The 18,145-nt window shown below is 41.7% G+C and overlaps 1 protein-coding gene across 4 annotated transcripts in view; it reads right to left on the bottom strand.

The window, feature by feature from the left end:
• Nucleotides 1-18,145, bottom strand: part of etv4 (ETS variant transcription factor 4) — a 47,489-nt gene that overhangs the window by 8,247 nt on the left and 21,097 nt on the right. For 3 of the 4 annotated variants that reach the window (XM_079261459.1, XM_079261460.1, XM_079261458.1), the window contains exons 5-7: nucleotides 9,930-10,059; nucleotides 5,654-5,836; nucleotides 5,168-5,568 (exon numbers count right to left, since the gene is read on the bottom strand). In XM_079261459.1, coding sequence (XP_079117585.1) covers nucleotides 5,168-5,568; nucleotides 5,654-5,836; nucleotides 9,930-10,059 — 714 coding nt within the window. Of the gene's footprint in view, nucleotides 1-5,167; nucleotides 5,569-5,653; nucleotides 5,837-9,929; nucleotides 10,060-11,584; nucleotides 11,682-18,145 lie in introns of all 4 variants that reach the window. The other variant, XM_079261461.1, reaches the window with a different exon arrangement.

Here is an 18,145-nt window from a genome sequence, read left to right as displayed (position 1 = left end):
GGTTTGTTTGAGTAGTCCTGCATGAACCAAACTGGGTTGAGAAGAATGTTGCACCCTTCAACTGATCCAAGTCCCAAACTTTACCAAGTCTACAGAGACTATCCTGGTGTGAATACACTCTTAGTCACGTTTACACACAAACATGCAGTCACAATTCCACATATACACACAGGCTATTCAATTCATTCATTTTCTGAACTGGTTAATCCAATTCAGGGACATGAGGAAGCTGGAGCCTATCCCAGCTGGCTTTGGGCGACAGGCAGGGTACACCCTGGACAGCTCGCCAGTCCATCGCAGGGCCACACAGAGACAAACAATCACTCACGCTCTCTCCTATGGGCAATTTAGAGTAACCAATTAACCTAACATGCATGTCTTTGGATGGTGGGAGGAAGCCAGAGTACCCGGAGAGAACCCACGCAAGGATCGAACCAGTGACCTTCTTGCTGTGAGGCCACAGTGCTAACCACTGTGTCACCGTGCAGCCGCTATTCAATTCAATTCAACTTTATATAGCGTCAAATCACGGCAATGCCATCTCTACACGCTTTACAGACAAGAAAAAAAAGACATAATGAAAGACAATTCATAATAGCCTATATAAGGAAACCAACAGGCTAGATGTGTACAATCTTACGATTTGATTTGACTTCGATTCAGGGTGCTCCCATCTGATTAACATGAATTTCATGCTTCTTTTATCCACGTTGAAGTTTTTTTCCCCTCATAATGTGGCGAACTTTATACTACTTTATACTCCATTAACTATCCATTAATTCAAATAAACAAGAAAAATGATCTTTTACTATATTAATTTATGTGGAACCATAAGTTAATACAACATATACCAAACATATTTTTATATTGTTTTTAAGTTTTTGCAATTTATAGTAAAATCTTTAGGAAAAATGTGTTAGTAAAATGCAAAAATATGTTCGCTTTAGTTTGGAACAACTTCCTTTAACCTGGGATGGGAACAGAGCAATGTCACATGTTTGTAGTAATACTATTAGATTTCATGAAAGCTTTAATCAGCTTACAAATGGACCAAGTCTTCTCCATATCTTGTCTGTTCTCATTTTCATAAAATCCAAAACTTTAATGGATAAATCTCACGCTCTGTCCGTCTCCTTAAAGTTTCTGGGCGACAGCACGACTTTTAGCTTCCTGTCTGACTTTGAAAAATGCGTTTCTGTCATATAACTCATTAAAATTAATTATTTTAACATTTACAAATCCTAATTTAATTGGCATGTGTTACGTTGTGATGAATCAATTAAATATTAAATCGGCTCAACCGTAGTATAGACTGTGCATGTGCAAATAGAAAGACTGATAGTATTATTAAAAAAAACAAATATATTGCATTCACAAAAATCAAGGGGTTCATTTATACACCCCCATATTCAAGTATTTACACATACATAAGATCATGCAATTAAGTTTTACATGTGTATATCTATACATGTTAACAATGGATGTAGATATACATGAATTCAAGTTTGCATTGCATCAATATAAATCATCCATTCATAGTCTATACCTGCTTATTCTAATGCAGCCACAGGGTTACTGGAGCATTTCTCAGCAGCTGCAAGAAGCAGGGCACTCTAAACATGTCCCAAGTCCATCACATAGACAAACATGCTCTCATTAACTACCAGGGAGAATTTAGAAACAAGAATCTACCTAACATGCATATTTTTTTTTTTTTTACTGCAGGAGGAAACTGGAGTACCTGGACAGAAACCAGGCATGCAGAGAGAACATGCACACTACACAGAAAGGCCCAACCAGGTGCTGTGAAGCCACCACACTGCTGTGCAGCCACATATGCAAATAAACATTGTATAGCAGAAGTGTGGGTATGCATAAATTAAATACAAATATATATATATATATATATATATATATATATATATATATATATATATATATATATATAGTTAAGTAAATACATACAACCTAGTTAGCATTCATTAGTACATACCAAGTCTTGGATGAGCTACATGTGTAGCTCATCCAATCAAATGAACTGACATAGAGTGTATACATGCAAACAGTGAAGATGACATACACCACAAATACATACATTATTTCATTCAATCTCTGAGTCAAACTGAGATACAACCATACATACATCCATGCAATCAAGCTTACATCTATGTAAACAAATATGGTTGCAAACGTGCTAACACACATAGGACTACGTTAACACACAAACCTCCCCCAGCATAACATGGCTAAACTGACAAAACATTGTTAGTAATACATACAGATATAGTCATGTTGACATATATGTGCATATACATTTTAAACATGCATTTTAAAACTACTTTTTTTTTATTATTTTGTTCTTCCTTCTTTACAGTTTTTTTTAAGAAAAAAACTGATTTTAAATAAAGAGTGAGAGATCTAAAACACAAAGATAAACTTTGATCTTTCATGTCAAATCAAGCTCTGCAAATGGTCAAAGTGGTATCACAAGCACTTCTAAGGAAACCCCACCAAATTAAACTTCTCCTTCAAGCAGTTATCTGCACAAAAACATCCTTTTGCAATTTCCTCTAATTTTTTTCCCCTCAAGATTGTGTTATACCCATCTGTGCTGCTATGAAAACAGTGGCTGAAAAGATTCAGGTTTTCATTTTCATTAAGTATGCTGCTGGTCTCAGCACTAAAAAACATGCTTTATAGACATCCACTAATGTTTATGCATGACCTACAGGAATTTCAACTGGAGCGTACACTGTCAGTCCAGGAGCAGCTAGAATACAGGTGAATGAGGGCACGGGGTATGCTCAGTGTTAGGTTTCTCAGAAAGAAGCAAACAAGAGAGCTGGTTCCTTTTCCCACCAATGGTAAAGCTTGCTGTTGAAGCGTCCGAGTTGCCAGCCCCCACCCTATCCACCATCCCTCTATTGCCCTCCCTTTCCCTCCCCTGCACCCTCTCCCAAAGCCCAGCCAGTGAGAGGTTCGAGTTACTGCGGCCACGCTCATTTTTCCATTATGAGTTCATCTGCCTGCAGAAAAAGGAAGCCGCTGCTGCAACCTGAGACCCTGGAGCACTCCACCAGGGACTCTAGTCTTTCCAGTGCCCTCCATTTTCTCAATGAAATTCCTCTGCCTCTCACTCAGAGAGCGGTGGAGGGAGTGAGAGGGAGGAGAGAAGCTGCAGCACGAGAAAAAAAAATACTCAAAACAAAAAAGCCAACTTTTTCTCCATTTCTTTTCGCTGCAAAGTGTCAAGAGAGTTGAAAGGAGGAGTTTGGGAGGCTGAGAGGGAGTCCAGATACAGTGAAGAAGTTTGTTTTCCTTTTGGACATTTTGTTCTAGACTTAGTCATGCTCACCGGGGAGCGATTTCTTTTTTAAAAGGACTTTTTCACAGCAATGCCAAACTATACTTGTAAACTGTCAGAATTTTAGTTTAATGTCATTTACTGGATTTAAAGCAAACATGTCTCTCTTTCATGTGTTTATACATCGTAGTTGAGATAAACATTAAATTGCTCAGATGTGTACATGTCATTGAGGGTTGACTGAATATTGATTTTCTTTTCAGCCTGAAAGATCTGTGTCAGACGCTCACAGACATTTGCTGGTTTGACATCACAAACTAAAGATTTCCTGCTTTTTTGTAAGCTTATTCTTCTGTCTATAAAATGATAAAACACAAACAGTGCACCCAAAGTATATACCAAAGCCAGTTGTGGGAATACTGAGCTATCAAACCTGATAAAATTCCATAAAATTCTTCAAGTTTATGTACAAATATGCCTTTTCTATCATTGCATTCCTTCAAAATAATCTGGCATATTTCCTCATGGCTGCACATTACTTTACATTCACACAACTATGTAAACATGGAGGTCACATTCAGTCTAACAAACCTCTACGTGAGGTGTGTTGTGATGTATTGAAGTTGTCACTGGTAATCATGATACAAGACAATGGCATATTCATACAGTGTTAACAAATATAAACATACAATATTATAATGATTAACTAAATGCAGATTGTTCTTTTTATACATTTGTTAGTGTTTTCCTACTGATACAATGAGAATGTAATCATTATGAATAATAATCATTGAGTTAAAAACGAGTTGTTGTGACGAACCCAGTCTTATGCAGTCTTGCTCATGTACTTTTAAGGTAAATTTAACAAAGAGTAAATTTAGCAAAGAAACACAAATCAACTCGCAGAATCTCCATTTGCCTAGTGACTTTGCCGCTTGAAGGCCTCAGAGATGTTCACGTCTGCAGACTGAAGCAATTCCTCACCAATTTTCATGTTTCAGGTTTGTTATTTGGCTGTTCCATAATGTTTTTTTGTTTGGAGCTAGTAGTAATATCCATCCAGGAGATGATGTCATACAATACATGCAACAGTCGAAATTAAAAGACCACCATTTTGGCAGGAAGGCGCACTGCCCAAACTACTGCCTGGTATTTCACCGCTTGTGGGTAAACTGGTAGAAGTAAATGGTAAATATGGTGGATAGTGGTTGTTCTCTGGGATGCCAGAACAGCTGAGGGGTGATCCAAGCCTGAATCAGTCCAGTGGGTACCCGACACAAAAGTCATCCATCATTCAAAGCAGCTACATCCATAGCAGTTCATTCAACAGATGCACAGATGCATCGACCAAGCATTGACATGAGTCAATATTCAGTCCATTGCCTGAAATTGGCCTAATGGAAAACAAGAGAACTGATTGGCCGTGGTCGGTGTTTTTCTGGCGTGTCTCGACTGGGTTGCCCTGAAACTCACATTTATTTACATTTTATTTAGTTTGGCTGTGAAAGAGCTGGAGAGTAGGTGAACTGATGAACAAAAAGTAAAATGTATTTTCATTTGTTTGTTGTTCTTTCAATTAACAAAATCGTTATCAAGAGTTATTTTTTTTAACTACATTTCTGGTGAAAAATGGGGCGTTTCAACATGGGTTTCTACAACGACAGAGGAAAAAGCTTTAGGCACTTACACATAAGTTTGTAGGATTTCTTTGTTTTTTGTACGTAGACTAAAAAAACATAACAAATAAGAAGAGAATTAGCTTCAGGCCTGCATAAATGTGATATACCAGACACAGAAAGGTAAGAAACTGACATATTCAGCAGCTGTTGGTTAAAATCAAAGATGACTGTTTTTACAACTCACCGGGTTCGTAGGTGTAGTCTGTAGGCTCCTGCTTGACCATCATGTGGGCTGGTGGAAACCGGTGTGAGTGTGGATGTGGGTGGGCGTGGGGGTGGGGGTGAGGTCCATGCCCCTGCCCATGCCCCTGTCCATGGCCAGGCCCTGCCATGTGAGCCGCCCGCTCATACAGCGGGTCCAGGTATTCTTGCTTAAAGCTTTGCTGCAGGTAAGACATGCAGGGGTCAGAGTGCTGTCGATGATAACCACCACCTCCCCCTCCGCCACCTGGCCCTCCACCACCTCCTCCACCAGTCCCACTGCTGCCTTGTCCGCCTGGGGCAGATGGCATGCGTTGAAAGGCCTGTCCTGGTGGGGGGAACTGGGGGCACATGGGATCTCCTGAAGGGCCCTGAAACCTGGAACTGAGAGATGAGATACAGCTGTTCAGTTCAGGACCTCATTTAAACCAGTCAATAAAAACATGCCTAGATTTCATCTCTCTGTCACCTGCTGCTGATGTGATAATTGTTGCTGGGAAGGGGCTGAGAGGTGGCAGCTGGGTTCAGGTAGCCGGCATCAGGCCTACCAGCCGCTGCAGGTTTTGGGGAGTAATGCTGCTGCATTGGCGACATGGGGGTCCCAGGGCAAGAGCTCTTTGCTCCTCCTGCAGCCCTTTTCTGCTCATAGGCACTGTAAACAAAAGCATGAATACAAATCACAGCAGGGTCAAACTAGGGAGGTGTGCTAGTTTTTTTTGCAGTCAATAAAACAAACAGTGCTAATGGGAGTTCTGTCAATGATGTGTGGTTTTAGCTGTGTTGATTTATGCACGACAGCTGACCGGTGCCGGGTCATTGCACAAAGACAAATATTGTTACTGCAAAGGATCAAATGGTTATAGTTTCATTTATTTTGCTTTTATTAACAATAGACGTCAGTAAACATGTACAGAGACAATGAGTCAACTCTGCATCCACTTTAATGTAAAGGAGGTAAATGGAACTGAAACCATCAGTGTTCAAAAGCACTTAAACACGATGGTCACATTTCCAAAGCAACACATCACTGCAGAAACAATTTGCTAATTAATCTTAATAATTGGCATGGCACATTTTAAGTGGAAATGTTCTATTGCAATAAAAAGCTTCTAGGAAAGCTGCCGAATGTTTTTTTCTTCATAAGTAATCAGGAAGGCAATTATGGGCAAAGTGGCAGCAGTTTTACATGGAATTGTGTGAGACTGGAAGCACAAATCCTGGAGATGATCTCTAAACTTGGTATAATAAAACTGTCAGTATCTGCTCAAATAAATACAACTAAAGAAAGTAGTTTATTTGTTTTTATTTGTTTGGATGCACTCCAACTGCAGGGGAAGTGTTTCATATTTTCACTTGATGCAATATTTGTCTCCTTAATGTGTACCAGACAGAGGTGGTCTACCTAGCTCAGCTGCTGGAAAAAATGATTGGAAAAACAACTTCAAGGTTTCTCATCCATCCATCTTCTACCGCTTATCCGGGGTCGGGTCGCGGGGGCAGCAGCCTAAGCAGGGAAGCCCAGACTTCCCTCTCCCCAGCCACATTTGCCAACTCTGCGAGGGGGGATGCCAGGGCGTTCCCAGGCTGGCCGAGAGATATAATCCCTCCAGCATGTCCTGGGTCTCCCTTGGAGTCCTCACCCGGAGGGACGTGCCTGGAACACCTCACCAGGGAGGCGTCCAGGAGGCATCCTGACAAGATGCCCGAGCCACCTCAACTGGCTCCTCTCGATGCGGAGGAGCAGCGGCTCTACTCTGATCTCCTCCCGGAATACCTAACTTCTCAGTCTATCTCTAAGGATAAGCCCGGCCACCCTGCGGAGGAAACTCATTTCAGCCGCCTGTATACGAGATCTCCTTCTTTCGGTCACGACCCACAGCTCATGACCATAGGTGAGGGTAGGAATGTAGATCGACTGGTAAATCGAGAGCTTTGCCTTCTGGCTCAGCTCCTTCTTCTCCACAACAGACCGGCGCAGAGTCCACACACCGATCCGTCTGTCGATCTCACGCTCCATCCTTCCCTCACTCGTAAACAAGACCCCAAGATATTTAAACTCCTCCACTTGAGAAAAGACCTCACTCCTGACCCGGAGAGGACAATCCCCCCTATTCCGACTGAGAACCATGGTCTTAGATTTGGGGTGGTCTTCGAAGTATTCCTTCCGCCGACCCGAGTCCCGAGTTGAGGTCAGCAGCTCCCTATCTCCACTGTATACAGTATTGACAGAGCTCTCCTTCCCCCTCCTGAGTTGCTGGATGGTGGACCAGAATCACCTCGAAGCTGTCCAGAAGTCATTTTCCATGGCCTCACTGAACTCCTCCCATGCCCGAGTTTTTGCCTTGGTGACAGCCGAAGCTGCATGCAACTAAAGCTTGTTCCCTACTCCACGAGAAGCAAGAACTGAGTTCTTGTTCTCGAGTCTGCAAGAACAAGAAAAAATGTCTTGTTCGGCAGGTCCATACATACTCCACGAGAAGCATGTCTGCAGCGGGGAGGGATCACTGCGGGGGGCCATGTCTGCTTTCATGTGTAATGAACCCGGTTGTTGCCTCCATCGAGGAGGTTATGTTTTTCCCTGTCGTCTTTTTGCTCAAGATAATTCAAAAGGTTACGGACGGATTTTTATAAACATTTCAAGAGTTGTTGCAAATGTAAAAATGAAAAACTAATTAAATTTTGGTGGTGATCCGGATCACCGTTTGGATCCAGGAATTTTTAAAAGGATTCTTTAACACCGTGCTTGGCGGAGGTGTCCGCTCTCCGAGTGCTTTTCTAATTTCATATTTAACGAGCAACTTCGTCCGCGGCAGGGCGGGTCGTGTAAGCGGCTGGGTCCGAGTGTTTTAATATCACATGTAAAAATGTTCGTACTTTCTCACCACCTCGGTCAGCTGTTTTATCAAAACAATCCGTTTTCCTGGCAACAGAAAAAACGGGGAAGCAGCAACTCTGCTTCATGCTTTCTCTGTGTTAACCACGCCCACCTCCAATGTCCGACCAATCACACGATACTTCTTGCAGCCCCGCAAGAAAAAAGTTCTGCCAGCCAATTCTGCAAACTGTCTTCAAACACGTCCGCGAGAACAAAATGACGTAATTTTCTTCTCAGAGCCTCGAGAACAAGAAAAAAATTCTCGCTTCTCATGGAGGATGTAACAGGCTTAAGCCTGTTGGTACCTATTAGCTGCCTTCAGAGTCCCACAGGCCAAGAAGGCCCGATAGTAGCCCATGGGGGGGACCATGCCTCCCAATCATTTCACGGATGCTAAAAGAAAAGTGACTTTCAGATTTCTCATCTGGATCAATAGGAGCTCAGAGTTTGCACTGATAATTGTTTTTGGAAGTCACTGAATCACTTTACTTTCGTTGTTTAGGGTCCTTCTCTGATACCTTCTGACATGTTGTGGGTAAATATAAGTTCACTGGGAGATGTAAGTCAAGACTGCTTTCTTGTTTAACTCATCAACGTTGCATTTTTTGATAATGTTTTTCATGATTCAGCTGAAAGAGAAAAGCCGAATTGTTCAAATACTGAGCGGTTGAGACTCATTTACACCAAACGCACATAGCAAAGACGCTTTAAGAACACCAAAATGTGTAGAAACAGTGCAGGATTTGTAATGAAGAGTCTTTATACCAATGATTTTCACACATTGCACACAAAGTTGTAAACTTTCCAATTTTTCATGCCTTGTTATGTTTTGCAGTAGCTCATCTGACATAGCAGATGAGCCACTAGGCTACTGACAAGAGCTGGGCGGAATGTCAGAATGATTGTCATGTTAATTACATCATTAATTATGTCAAATCATTATATGTGATATATATTATTGCATATCAAATTATGTTAGTTTTATGGTATTTGACTGGATTTCCCTTTTCTATGTAGAACTGGCTCTTAGCTACACATTACACAAATGAACTCTCATGTTTGGCAACATATTATATCTTTCTTGCACATTAGTCATTTTGGTGTGTTCAACCCATAGACTGTATATAAAAGATGGACATAGCCTCAGTGATGTCACCCGTAGGTTTCTGAAGAGCTGAATTGAAGCTCGGTGGGCGGTTCCTACCATCGCCATCTTGGCACTGTCATGCGTGTCGTCTCGCCCAGAAAATACAAATATGGGCAAAGAGGTGGAGCTGAGAGGGCAGCCATGAGCGTCATGACGGATGATTGACATCGAGCGAACTCCGAGCTTTCTGTTGCTAAGAGCTAACCGAGCTAACCCGGAGATAACAGGAGCTAACCAGCTAACGGTGATAAGTGGGCCAAAGCTAAGTCATGTTGATAACCGGCTAAAAACTGTGGTTGTTTTACATTCTTCTTACTTGAAGCCAGAGATTGGTACCTGTCAATCAAAAGGACACGCCCCTAAATATGACGAACTTTGAGATTAAATTACTTTTAAATGATTGAGTTAGAAAAAAATTCACTCCCCTCACAGTCTTCATGAAGTAAATCTGACCTATTAAACCTAAAATGGATTTTTGAACCAGGCTGTAAACATGTTTATTTCTGCTGTGAAGTTGGTCTTTTTAACATGGGAGTCTATGGGGGTTTGCTCTGTTTTGCAGCCCCTAGTGGATGAGGGGGGAACTGCAGTTTTATGCACTTCTGCATAGGCTTCACTTTTAACTACTGGAGGCTCCAACCATCTTTCTTATACGGTCTATGGTTCAAGCACCACTTTGTTAGATTTAATACAACCATGAGCAGTTCCTTGAGGTGAGCCTACCTGGCATAAAGGCACTGCTCTCCACTGGGGTAGTTGAAGCTTGGTTTGTGGCTACAAGACTGGCTTGGGTCGGAGCCGGGGCTCTGTGGTTCCTTCTTGATAGTGACTGGAGGACTGTGAAATGCCACTGCTAAAAAAACACAAACAGAAAACAGACATGAAGGTTGGCACACATACAGCAGCCTTTCTACATTCCTCTGTAATTTGGCCCTGCCTCGATACTACCATCAAGGAGCACAAAGGCAAACGCTAACTCTTCTTTCTGCGCAGGAATCTCTTTTACGTGCCAGCCAAAATGCTTAAGCGACTGTAAACTGTAAAACACAGGGCAACAGACAGACATAAACACACACTTACATAAACACTGACAGAAAAACACACATGCTCACACACGACCGCATTCCAGCAGTCAATTCGGAACTCTAAAGTGTCCTCGCCCACTTTTCTTCACTCTTCCAGACACAACAGCAGCCAAAACTTCCTCTGTCAAGTCAGGCTTAAAGCTAAACAACGCTACGGGCCAAAGAGATGTCTGTGGGCTGATGAAAGTTAATGTCACACCTCTGTTAAATAAGCATATCCACTCATTCCATCTCTCAGCATTCTTTCCTGTTGGTATCCAGATGTTTGCCATCATTTGTGGAGTTTTTCTACTACTAAAGAAGTACGATGTGAGAAGATGAAGCCACGTGCCTGAAGAAGATTAAGCATTTTTGGATTTTTATCCATGTAATGTCCCTGACAAAAAAGTAGGTTTAATCTTTAACAGACTGAGCTGTCTATCAAGCTGGACTGCTGGAGGGGACCTTTGCCTTAATGGCCACAGAAACCACCCAAAGTGGAGCTTCAAACTGTGCCGAGGGCTCATGTTTATTATGCGAGGGGAGGTTTTCACCCGGAGAACTGTACAGGATGTTTTTCTGGTCCCGACAGGGTAAACAGCAGCAGCTGTGCACTTCCAGCTGGGGAGGCATGTATTTACGTGTGCACTTGTGTGCACGTGTATTAGAAATGTTGGCTTGCCTGTCTGAAGTGTGCTTTAATGTGTATGGCTGTGTATGTGTGTGTATGCGTATGCGTGTGTGCAGTGGGTGTGGAGCAGACGGAGCAGGCCACACTGAAACCTCAGCCCATGTAATTACATAGCAGGGCTGTCCATTCACAAAAAGAGGAGAAAAAATTACTGGCTGACTGAATAAAACCCAAAATGGCCATGAGGCAAGAGATAGAAAGTGGAAAAAAAAACCAACAACAAAAAACAAAGAATAGGAGAAGATTATACACATAACCCACAAGTAGCCATGAAGATTTGCTGCTAAGCAGGGACATTCTTTTCTCTCCAAATCACTTCCATGTCCTTCACCTGACTGCTTTTCTGCACTATGAAGTGGAAACTGTTCATAATCGCTAAGCTCCAAGTTCAAAATGTTCAATTGCAGCTTCAGGTGAGAGTGAAAATCAACCTTTCCCATGTGATTCAGATATGAACCTCAGCTGGACCCGTGTAAACATGAAATGATAAACTGACAGCCAAATGGATTTGCTCGTCATCATAACTTTCCTATTTTTGGTCTCTACTCACTCTCCCATGGCAGGCATGCAGGTGAGGAAGCGTTGGCTTTAGTGGAGGATCAACGGGATTAGCAAGCATTTACCCAGATTTCCCAGACAGACGCGATGGGGATTCCAGCCTCCTCTGAGTCTCCGACAGCCCGTCTGCTGGTACACGCAGGGTGGCACATGACTGCTGCTCTAAAAACACAAGTGCATTTGTCTTTCCCTCTTTTTCTCAGGCCTGCTCATGGCCTGCAAACACCCCCTAGAGTAAACAACTCCACTCACAGCTCAGGTCAAGCAGAGCCGCTAATGCAATTGGCAGGGATATTGTCCTTGATGTGACAATATTGGTTTGTTAGGATGTTCTGGTACAAAGTCAGCTGCCTTCAGAGAGGTCATGGCGTGAGCGACCTCGAGCCACACTCATGCAACTTTTCAGGAATATTAATTCATCTGCTAAATGGGCACCGTTTGTGTATTGGCCTGTGACTTTGATTATTGCTGCATGTGCTTCCAATCAGATGGAACTAGATGAAATTATGTGTAATTAAAGTTCTGTGGGACCATAAAGCAGTAATGTCACCATCGGTGTGCTAAAATACCTGCACTGGTATGACATTGCTACCGGTTCTTTTCTTTACATGTGTTCCAACTTTTCAGCAAGCGACATGAAATTCAGCAGTTTCAGTATGTCCTCAGAGACAGACAACCTACAGATGGGTTTTGATTGGTTGTCCCTTTGATGCACATCAGGTTTGCATAAGTAAAGTGTTGGTAGTTTGCTTCCAGATTCCTGCTGTCTGTGTGTATTTGTGCAAGGGACTGAATCCTGAACTGCACTGGTGTTTGAGTGAAAAGCGGAAAAAAAAAGGCCTCAACCATTTTCCTTTCATAAATGGTGAAATATAAATCATCATATCATATGTTTCACCATAATGCCGAGTCAGCATTGCCGACAAACTAACGAAAACACAACCTGAGTCTTGGCAGAGAAGCAAAGTTCCTATTGCCAATTTTTTTGTTTGTTTCAAACACACATTCACACACACTCTCTGCAACATTTATATGTGCAATTTACTGCTCACAAGCTGGACTGTAAATAACAGATCACATAGCAGAAGAATGTGTACCCAGTCAAATACATGAACATCCGGTTGGCTTGTGTGAAAATTTCTCTTTTTTTCTTATTTTTTCTGCCAGAATCTTACAAAGTTCATACCTTTTATAATGTTTTTTCCATTCAAATTTGTTTGTTCTGTTCTTTATTCAAGCAGACTGATCAAGAGAAGGTTTACATCTTTAGATGTTTTCAGATGGGAGTGGAAGTAAAGTTTGTTCCAGTTTGTTTGCTAGGAGGATGATAAGTGAACATGGCTTTGCAAAATTTCAGAGATTTTGTGAAAAACAGAAGTTGGATTAAATGATGAAAAAACAATTAGTACATTTACTAGACATTAGAAAGAAATTTGTTGCAACCCTTTGCAAGGCTGTGACTCGGAAGTAAGAGATGAACCCGGTGCAGAAGAAGAAGAGACAGAAGAGGAAACTGGTAACCAGAACGAATAACCACAAAGAATAGTGGTTAATGTAAAAGAAAGCAAAGAAGACAGCACATAGGAATGGGACAAAACTGTAAAGATGCACAAAGCTACAATTTTCTTTTTCAGATGTTCTGGTCAAGTCATCCAGAAAATAAGTAAATGAATAAATGAAATAGTACTAAGTTGACAGGGGGCATGTTTCCACCTATACAGTCTACGGTTTCCACAAACGATAGTCAAGTTGGACAAACTTCCTGGTTTTTTACTCTAAAACAAGGAGAGAAACCTAACTGTGCATTTTTAAAAAATAAAAGTGGATACAGGATGACCTGTTTGTTGCATGACATAAAGTCAAGGAACACTAACATGGATTCATCTTCTTAAGCCCATGATCTGGAGATTATCTGGACCTAAATGCATTTAATCAGTTCCGATTCCAGTCTGGACATTATCTTTTAAACTACACAAGTAAATGCTTAAAAATAAAATTCAGGGCGTAATGTCAAATCTGGATCCGTGAATGGATGTTCCATTAACATTAACTCTGGTCTCCTACAGCTATGCCAAACACTCGTCTCTTACAGTAAATCTTCCCGTCCACATCATGTCAAATTTGTTGCTGAAGTTTATAAGGTGCTGGCAGTCTTGTAAACGGATCCAGGCAGAGTTATGCTCTTCAGGTTTCGTTCTCTTCCTGCTTTTATTTGAGGCAAAATGACCTTTCTAAAACAGGGGGAGGGTTACTTTGTCAACTTGCGCACGAAGCGCAAACAACCTGGAAGGTGTTTAGTATTGAAAAGACAGATTCAGGACACAAAAGCTGTTGCCTTGTAAAGCAGACAATTTTGAGATAACACAGATGTGTTTACAGTGAAGTAAACTCACCGACCACTTTATTAGGAACACATGTTCTACGGCTTGTTAACACAAATATCTAATCAGCCAATCATATGGCAGCTATTCATTTAATTTAGTCATGTAGAGAGGCTCAAGACAACTCTCTGGAGATTAAAGCGAGCATCAGAATGAGGGAAAAGGGAGATTAAATGACTCGGCATGGTTGTTGGTGCCACACGATCGACAGGCATTTTAACACACAACTATCTCTAAGGTTTATAGAAGGAAAAATATCCTGTGAGCAGCAGTTGTCTGGGTTAGGAAAATCCCTTGTTAATGTCAGGAGTGTGGGCGGACTGCTCGGAGATGATAGAAAGGCAACAGTAATTAAAAAAACCACTGGTTCCAACCAGGGCATATACCAGCTCTGAGCACATCAAGTGGTTCTATCAGCTAAAAACAGGAAAGTAAGGTTCTAATTTACACAGAATCACTGAATCAGACAACAGAAGATGGAAAAATGTTGCCTGGTCTGATTAATCTCTTTCATCTGCAAATTCAAGGTCAGAGTTTGGTGGAAACAACATGAAAGGATGGATCTATCCTGCCTTGTATCAGTGGTCCAGGCTGCCGAAGGTGCTGTAATGGTTTCTGGGATATTTTCCTCACACATTGTGGGAGCCTTAGTACCATCTGAGCATAATTTAACCCTTGAAAGCCCGACCCATGAAAAAATGGTAAGATAAAGCCAATTTTTTTTTTTTTAAATACAAGGTCTTCACTGGTAACAAAATACTTGACTATTTCTAGAAGATATTTACCATATATTACCATATAATAAATCAAAATTATTATAGTGTAATTTTTTTGCTTACTTGTATATATAAGTGTTCTGGTATCAGATTGTGTTCAACAGGATTTTGAGCAAAGTTTTTACCATAAAGCGACACTTTGTGTCTAAAATACGACATACTGGCGTATTTCAGGGTTAAACGGCAAAGCTGACCATCTCCATCCCTTTGTGACCACAATATAGCTTCTTCTGATGGCTACTTCCATCATGTCATGATCTGTGCCAAGAAGAACTAAGGCAGTTAAAAGCAAGGTGCACCTAACATAGTAGTTGATGAGGGTATACGACAGCATTTATGTGTATGGCACACATCCTACAGATAAAATGTGTGCATGAGCAGAATGTGGGGAATTCCCGCCACCTTCTAAACTGAAAAGGTCAATGGATTCCTGAATAAAAAGCACGTCTCATCTCCTCCTGCCTTATTTTGCGCTTTTCTTCAATGTGCCCTTTTGGCCACTTGGTTCAGAGGTGACCCCCAGCTGACGGCAGGGTGGAGATGGACGTTTACATATGTAAATGCAGGCTCTTAGAGGGAGAGGATGCAGGGTGAAAGGTGATGGTCATGGTTGAGTGCTTTAGGAAGTAGAAGGATCATTACATTAGGAGGGCTCCCATTCAATGGACACCTACCACAAACAAATCACAGGAGCAGGGATGGCAACCCCCCCCCCCACCCCCCACCCTGTCATCCTAAACACATACATTCACACACACTCTTCTCTACACAATAGGCCCCTCAGCTGAGCCACACTGTGATGGTGTGAAAATGTCAGGAAACACTGATGGAACAAATGGAAGAGCATTAAAACAGCTGCACAAAAATAGCTCTTTAGACACACCTAAATGAAAGGATTAAACGCTCACGTGCCGGACCCGTCAAAACATTTTTAATATCAGAAATGAATGAGCTGTTTCATGCAGCCAGCGGGACCTGGCTATGAACTCTTCCATTTCATTTTGGACGGATTATTTCCTACCATTAAAGGTGTTAGTGTAGGGAAATCCAGCGTGAAGACAGGAGTGCATCTGGAGAGTCTTACATTGGATGTTTATAAGCAGCTTGGCCAAAATCTTAAGCCTCTGGAAGTCTGCAGCACACGACAACCTCGCTCACAATAACTCATTGGACATCAGCCCCAGTGTCAAACAGGGTGACAGGAACTTGCTAAAGCACAGAGCATGTGAGTGTCATGTAAATACACACTCAGTGAGTCCAATTATACAAATAGGATTCAAGTCGCACTGTTAGAGGGACCCTCTCAGGGTTATCTGGAGATCTGGATCTTGTCTCACATGATGTTTTGTGCATGTGCAGTGGCACGTGGCTACAGCATAATATAGAGCTGGAAATACAGGCTACACCTGGTTGTGCCACTCTTCCAAAATGATAAGCCTCTGTATTGATGGATCAATAACAACAAAGATTCCAGTTATGCAACAAAGATCTAAGAGGTTAAAAAGAGGTTCAACCGATGGAGACGGGGGAGACATAATGGTGGAAACTTATGCTGTTAAAGTCATTTTACTCTCAAATCTGGTCTTAATCTACCTCACGTTTGACTTAAATGATAAATCTGGTTTAACATGTAACAATATCATGAATGACCAGTCATGGACACAGTAAAGGTATCTAATAGTGAACAGGGGACTTTTTTCTTTAAATTATGCAAGTATCTACATCTGGAATAAAATAATAAATTGTGAACATGTAGATTTGTAAAGATTAAGATTGTATGAAACATTAATGCTTTTAGTTTAAGCCAAGGCCTTCAGTAGTTTATAATCTAGCTTTTAAAAGGAGGGATTCTCTCAAACAGCTGCCTGATAGTGCAACAAGGGCTGGTATTGTTTACATCATTATGAAGGTTGTTCTACCGATGTAGTTGCAGTCCTGATTTAGAGCTAAAACCTGACTCAGTGCTAGTTTTTGCTGTTTTGACAGATAGAGTTCTGGGATCAACCAAAAAACTGGCGTTACAGTGGGTGGGCCAGCGCACATAACTAATTACATCCGGAGCTGAGGGCGAGTAGACCAAGCAGGCCATCTAAAATGTTTTGACCGCCATGTTTAAAATACCAAAACAAGTCTTCTAAATTCAAAAGAGATTCATTAAAGCTAAATTTTAACAATAACCAAAGTCAGTGCAGAAGAAAAAGAACACAAAACCATTATTTTTCTCATATTTCTGCTGTTTAATGTTGTAAAAATCTGAATGCTGAACAATAAGCTGCACAGTAATTTATGATTGTTTCTAACTTATTATATAAGCAGCATCTGTTAAGTTGTTTATAAGCATTGTCAGGCATTTTAATACTCCAAGGTGCTGTTTGGAACTTGGAGTATTAAACTTGGAGTTTCATGTCAGTTTTAGTAAATGACAGCCGGTACAGAAGAGAGGACTCACATAAGATTAAGAAGACTTTTACATTAAATCCAATGGGGAAAGACTCTCCAAACTTTTGACTAGTTGTGTACGTGTGGAATTTGGTCCATGAAGCTCTTGTGGATCCCTACACGGATGGAACAAATGGAGTAGGACCACCAGGAGCCATTGGGGCAGTGCTGAGCAACACAGCAGACTTGCAGCTCATGAAGTGAACAAAGACAAAGACGAAGACGTAGAAGGAGAAAAAAGAAGAAGAAGAATATCTCCTTCACCGTCACCATGGTTAATACTGACGAAAACTGGCAACGCAACTCAGAGGTGAGCTCCAAATTCTGCACTGCCCTCCGGTGGAAGCAGTGGCTAAGAACCGTGCCAGCAGAAGGGGGGGCAATGACGTTTAAAATGGACATACCTATTTACATATGTCAAGGGGGCATAAATGGGCCTTCAAAATCAGCAGCATTCGTGAACCAGTTATGGAACTTTTGGTTGAAAGTGTTGCCAGAATGGTGGCGTAGTTGTTAGCATGTATTGGTTTTAACAGTAGCCTTTCTGGGTGGAGTTTGCACGGTGTCCCCGTGTCTGCGCTGGTTCTCTCCGGGTACTCTGGCTTCCTCCCACTCACATGTAAGTCACTTTGGATAAAAGCAACTTTCACTTATCCCTCTGAAGGGAGTCGCCACAGCAAATCTTCGTAGAGTTGAATGCTTTGCACGTGTTTTATGCCAGATGCTCTTCCTGACGGGAGCCTCTGCATTTATCCGGGCTTGGGACCGGCCTTAAGAGAACAATGGTGTTCCTCTCAGGGCTGCAGCAGTGTAGGGACTCAAACCGCCGATCATCAGGTCAAAAGACAAGTGGCTCTACCACCAAAGCCACTATCTCTGCCAAATGTTAGAAATAGGAACGAGTTAACTTGGAAGTGGACATTCCAGTTTATTCAAGCAGAAAAGCTTTCCCGCCAAATGGAGTTGCAGTTAAATTAAAGTAAACCAGTGATTCAGATTTTATTGTAGCCTGCTTGTTCAATGGGGGAGG

The sequence above is a fragment of the Telmatherina bonti genome (assembly GCF_933228915.1).
Source record: "Telmatherina bonti genome assembly, chromosome: 21".
In the NCBI taxonomy this organism is placed as follows: domain Eukaryota; kingdom Metazoa; phylum Chordata; class Actinopteri; order Atheriniformes; family Telmatherinidae; genus Telmatherina; species Telmatherina bonti.
The sequence above is the reverse complement of the archived record's forward strand: the minus strand, read 5'-3'. Positions and strand labels throughout refer to the sequence as shown.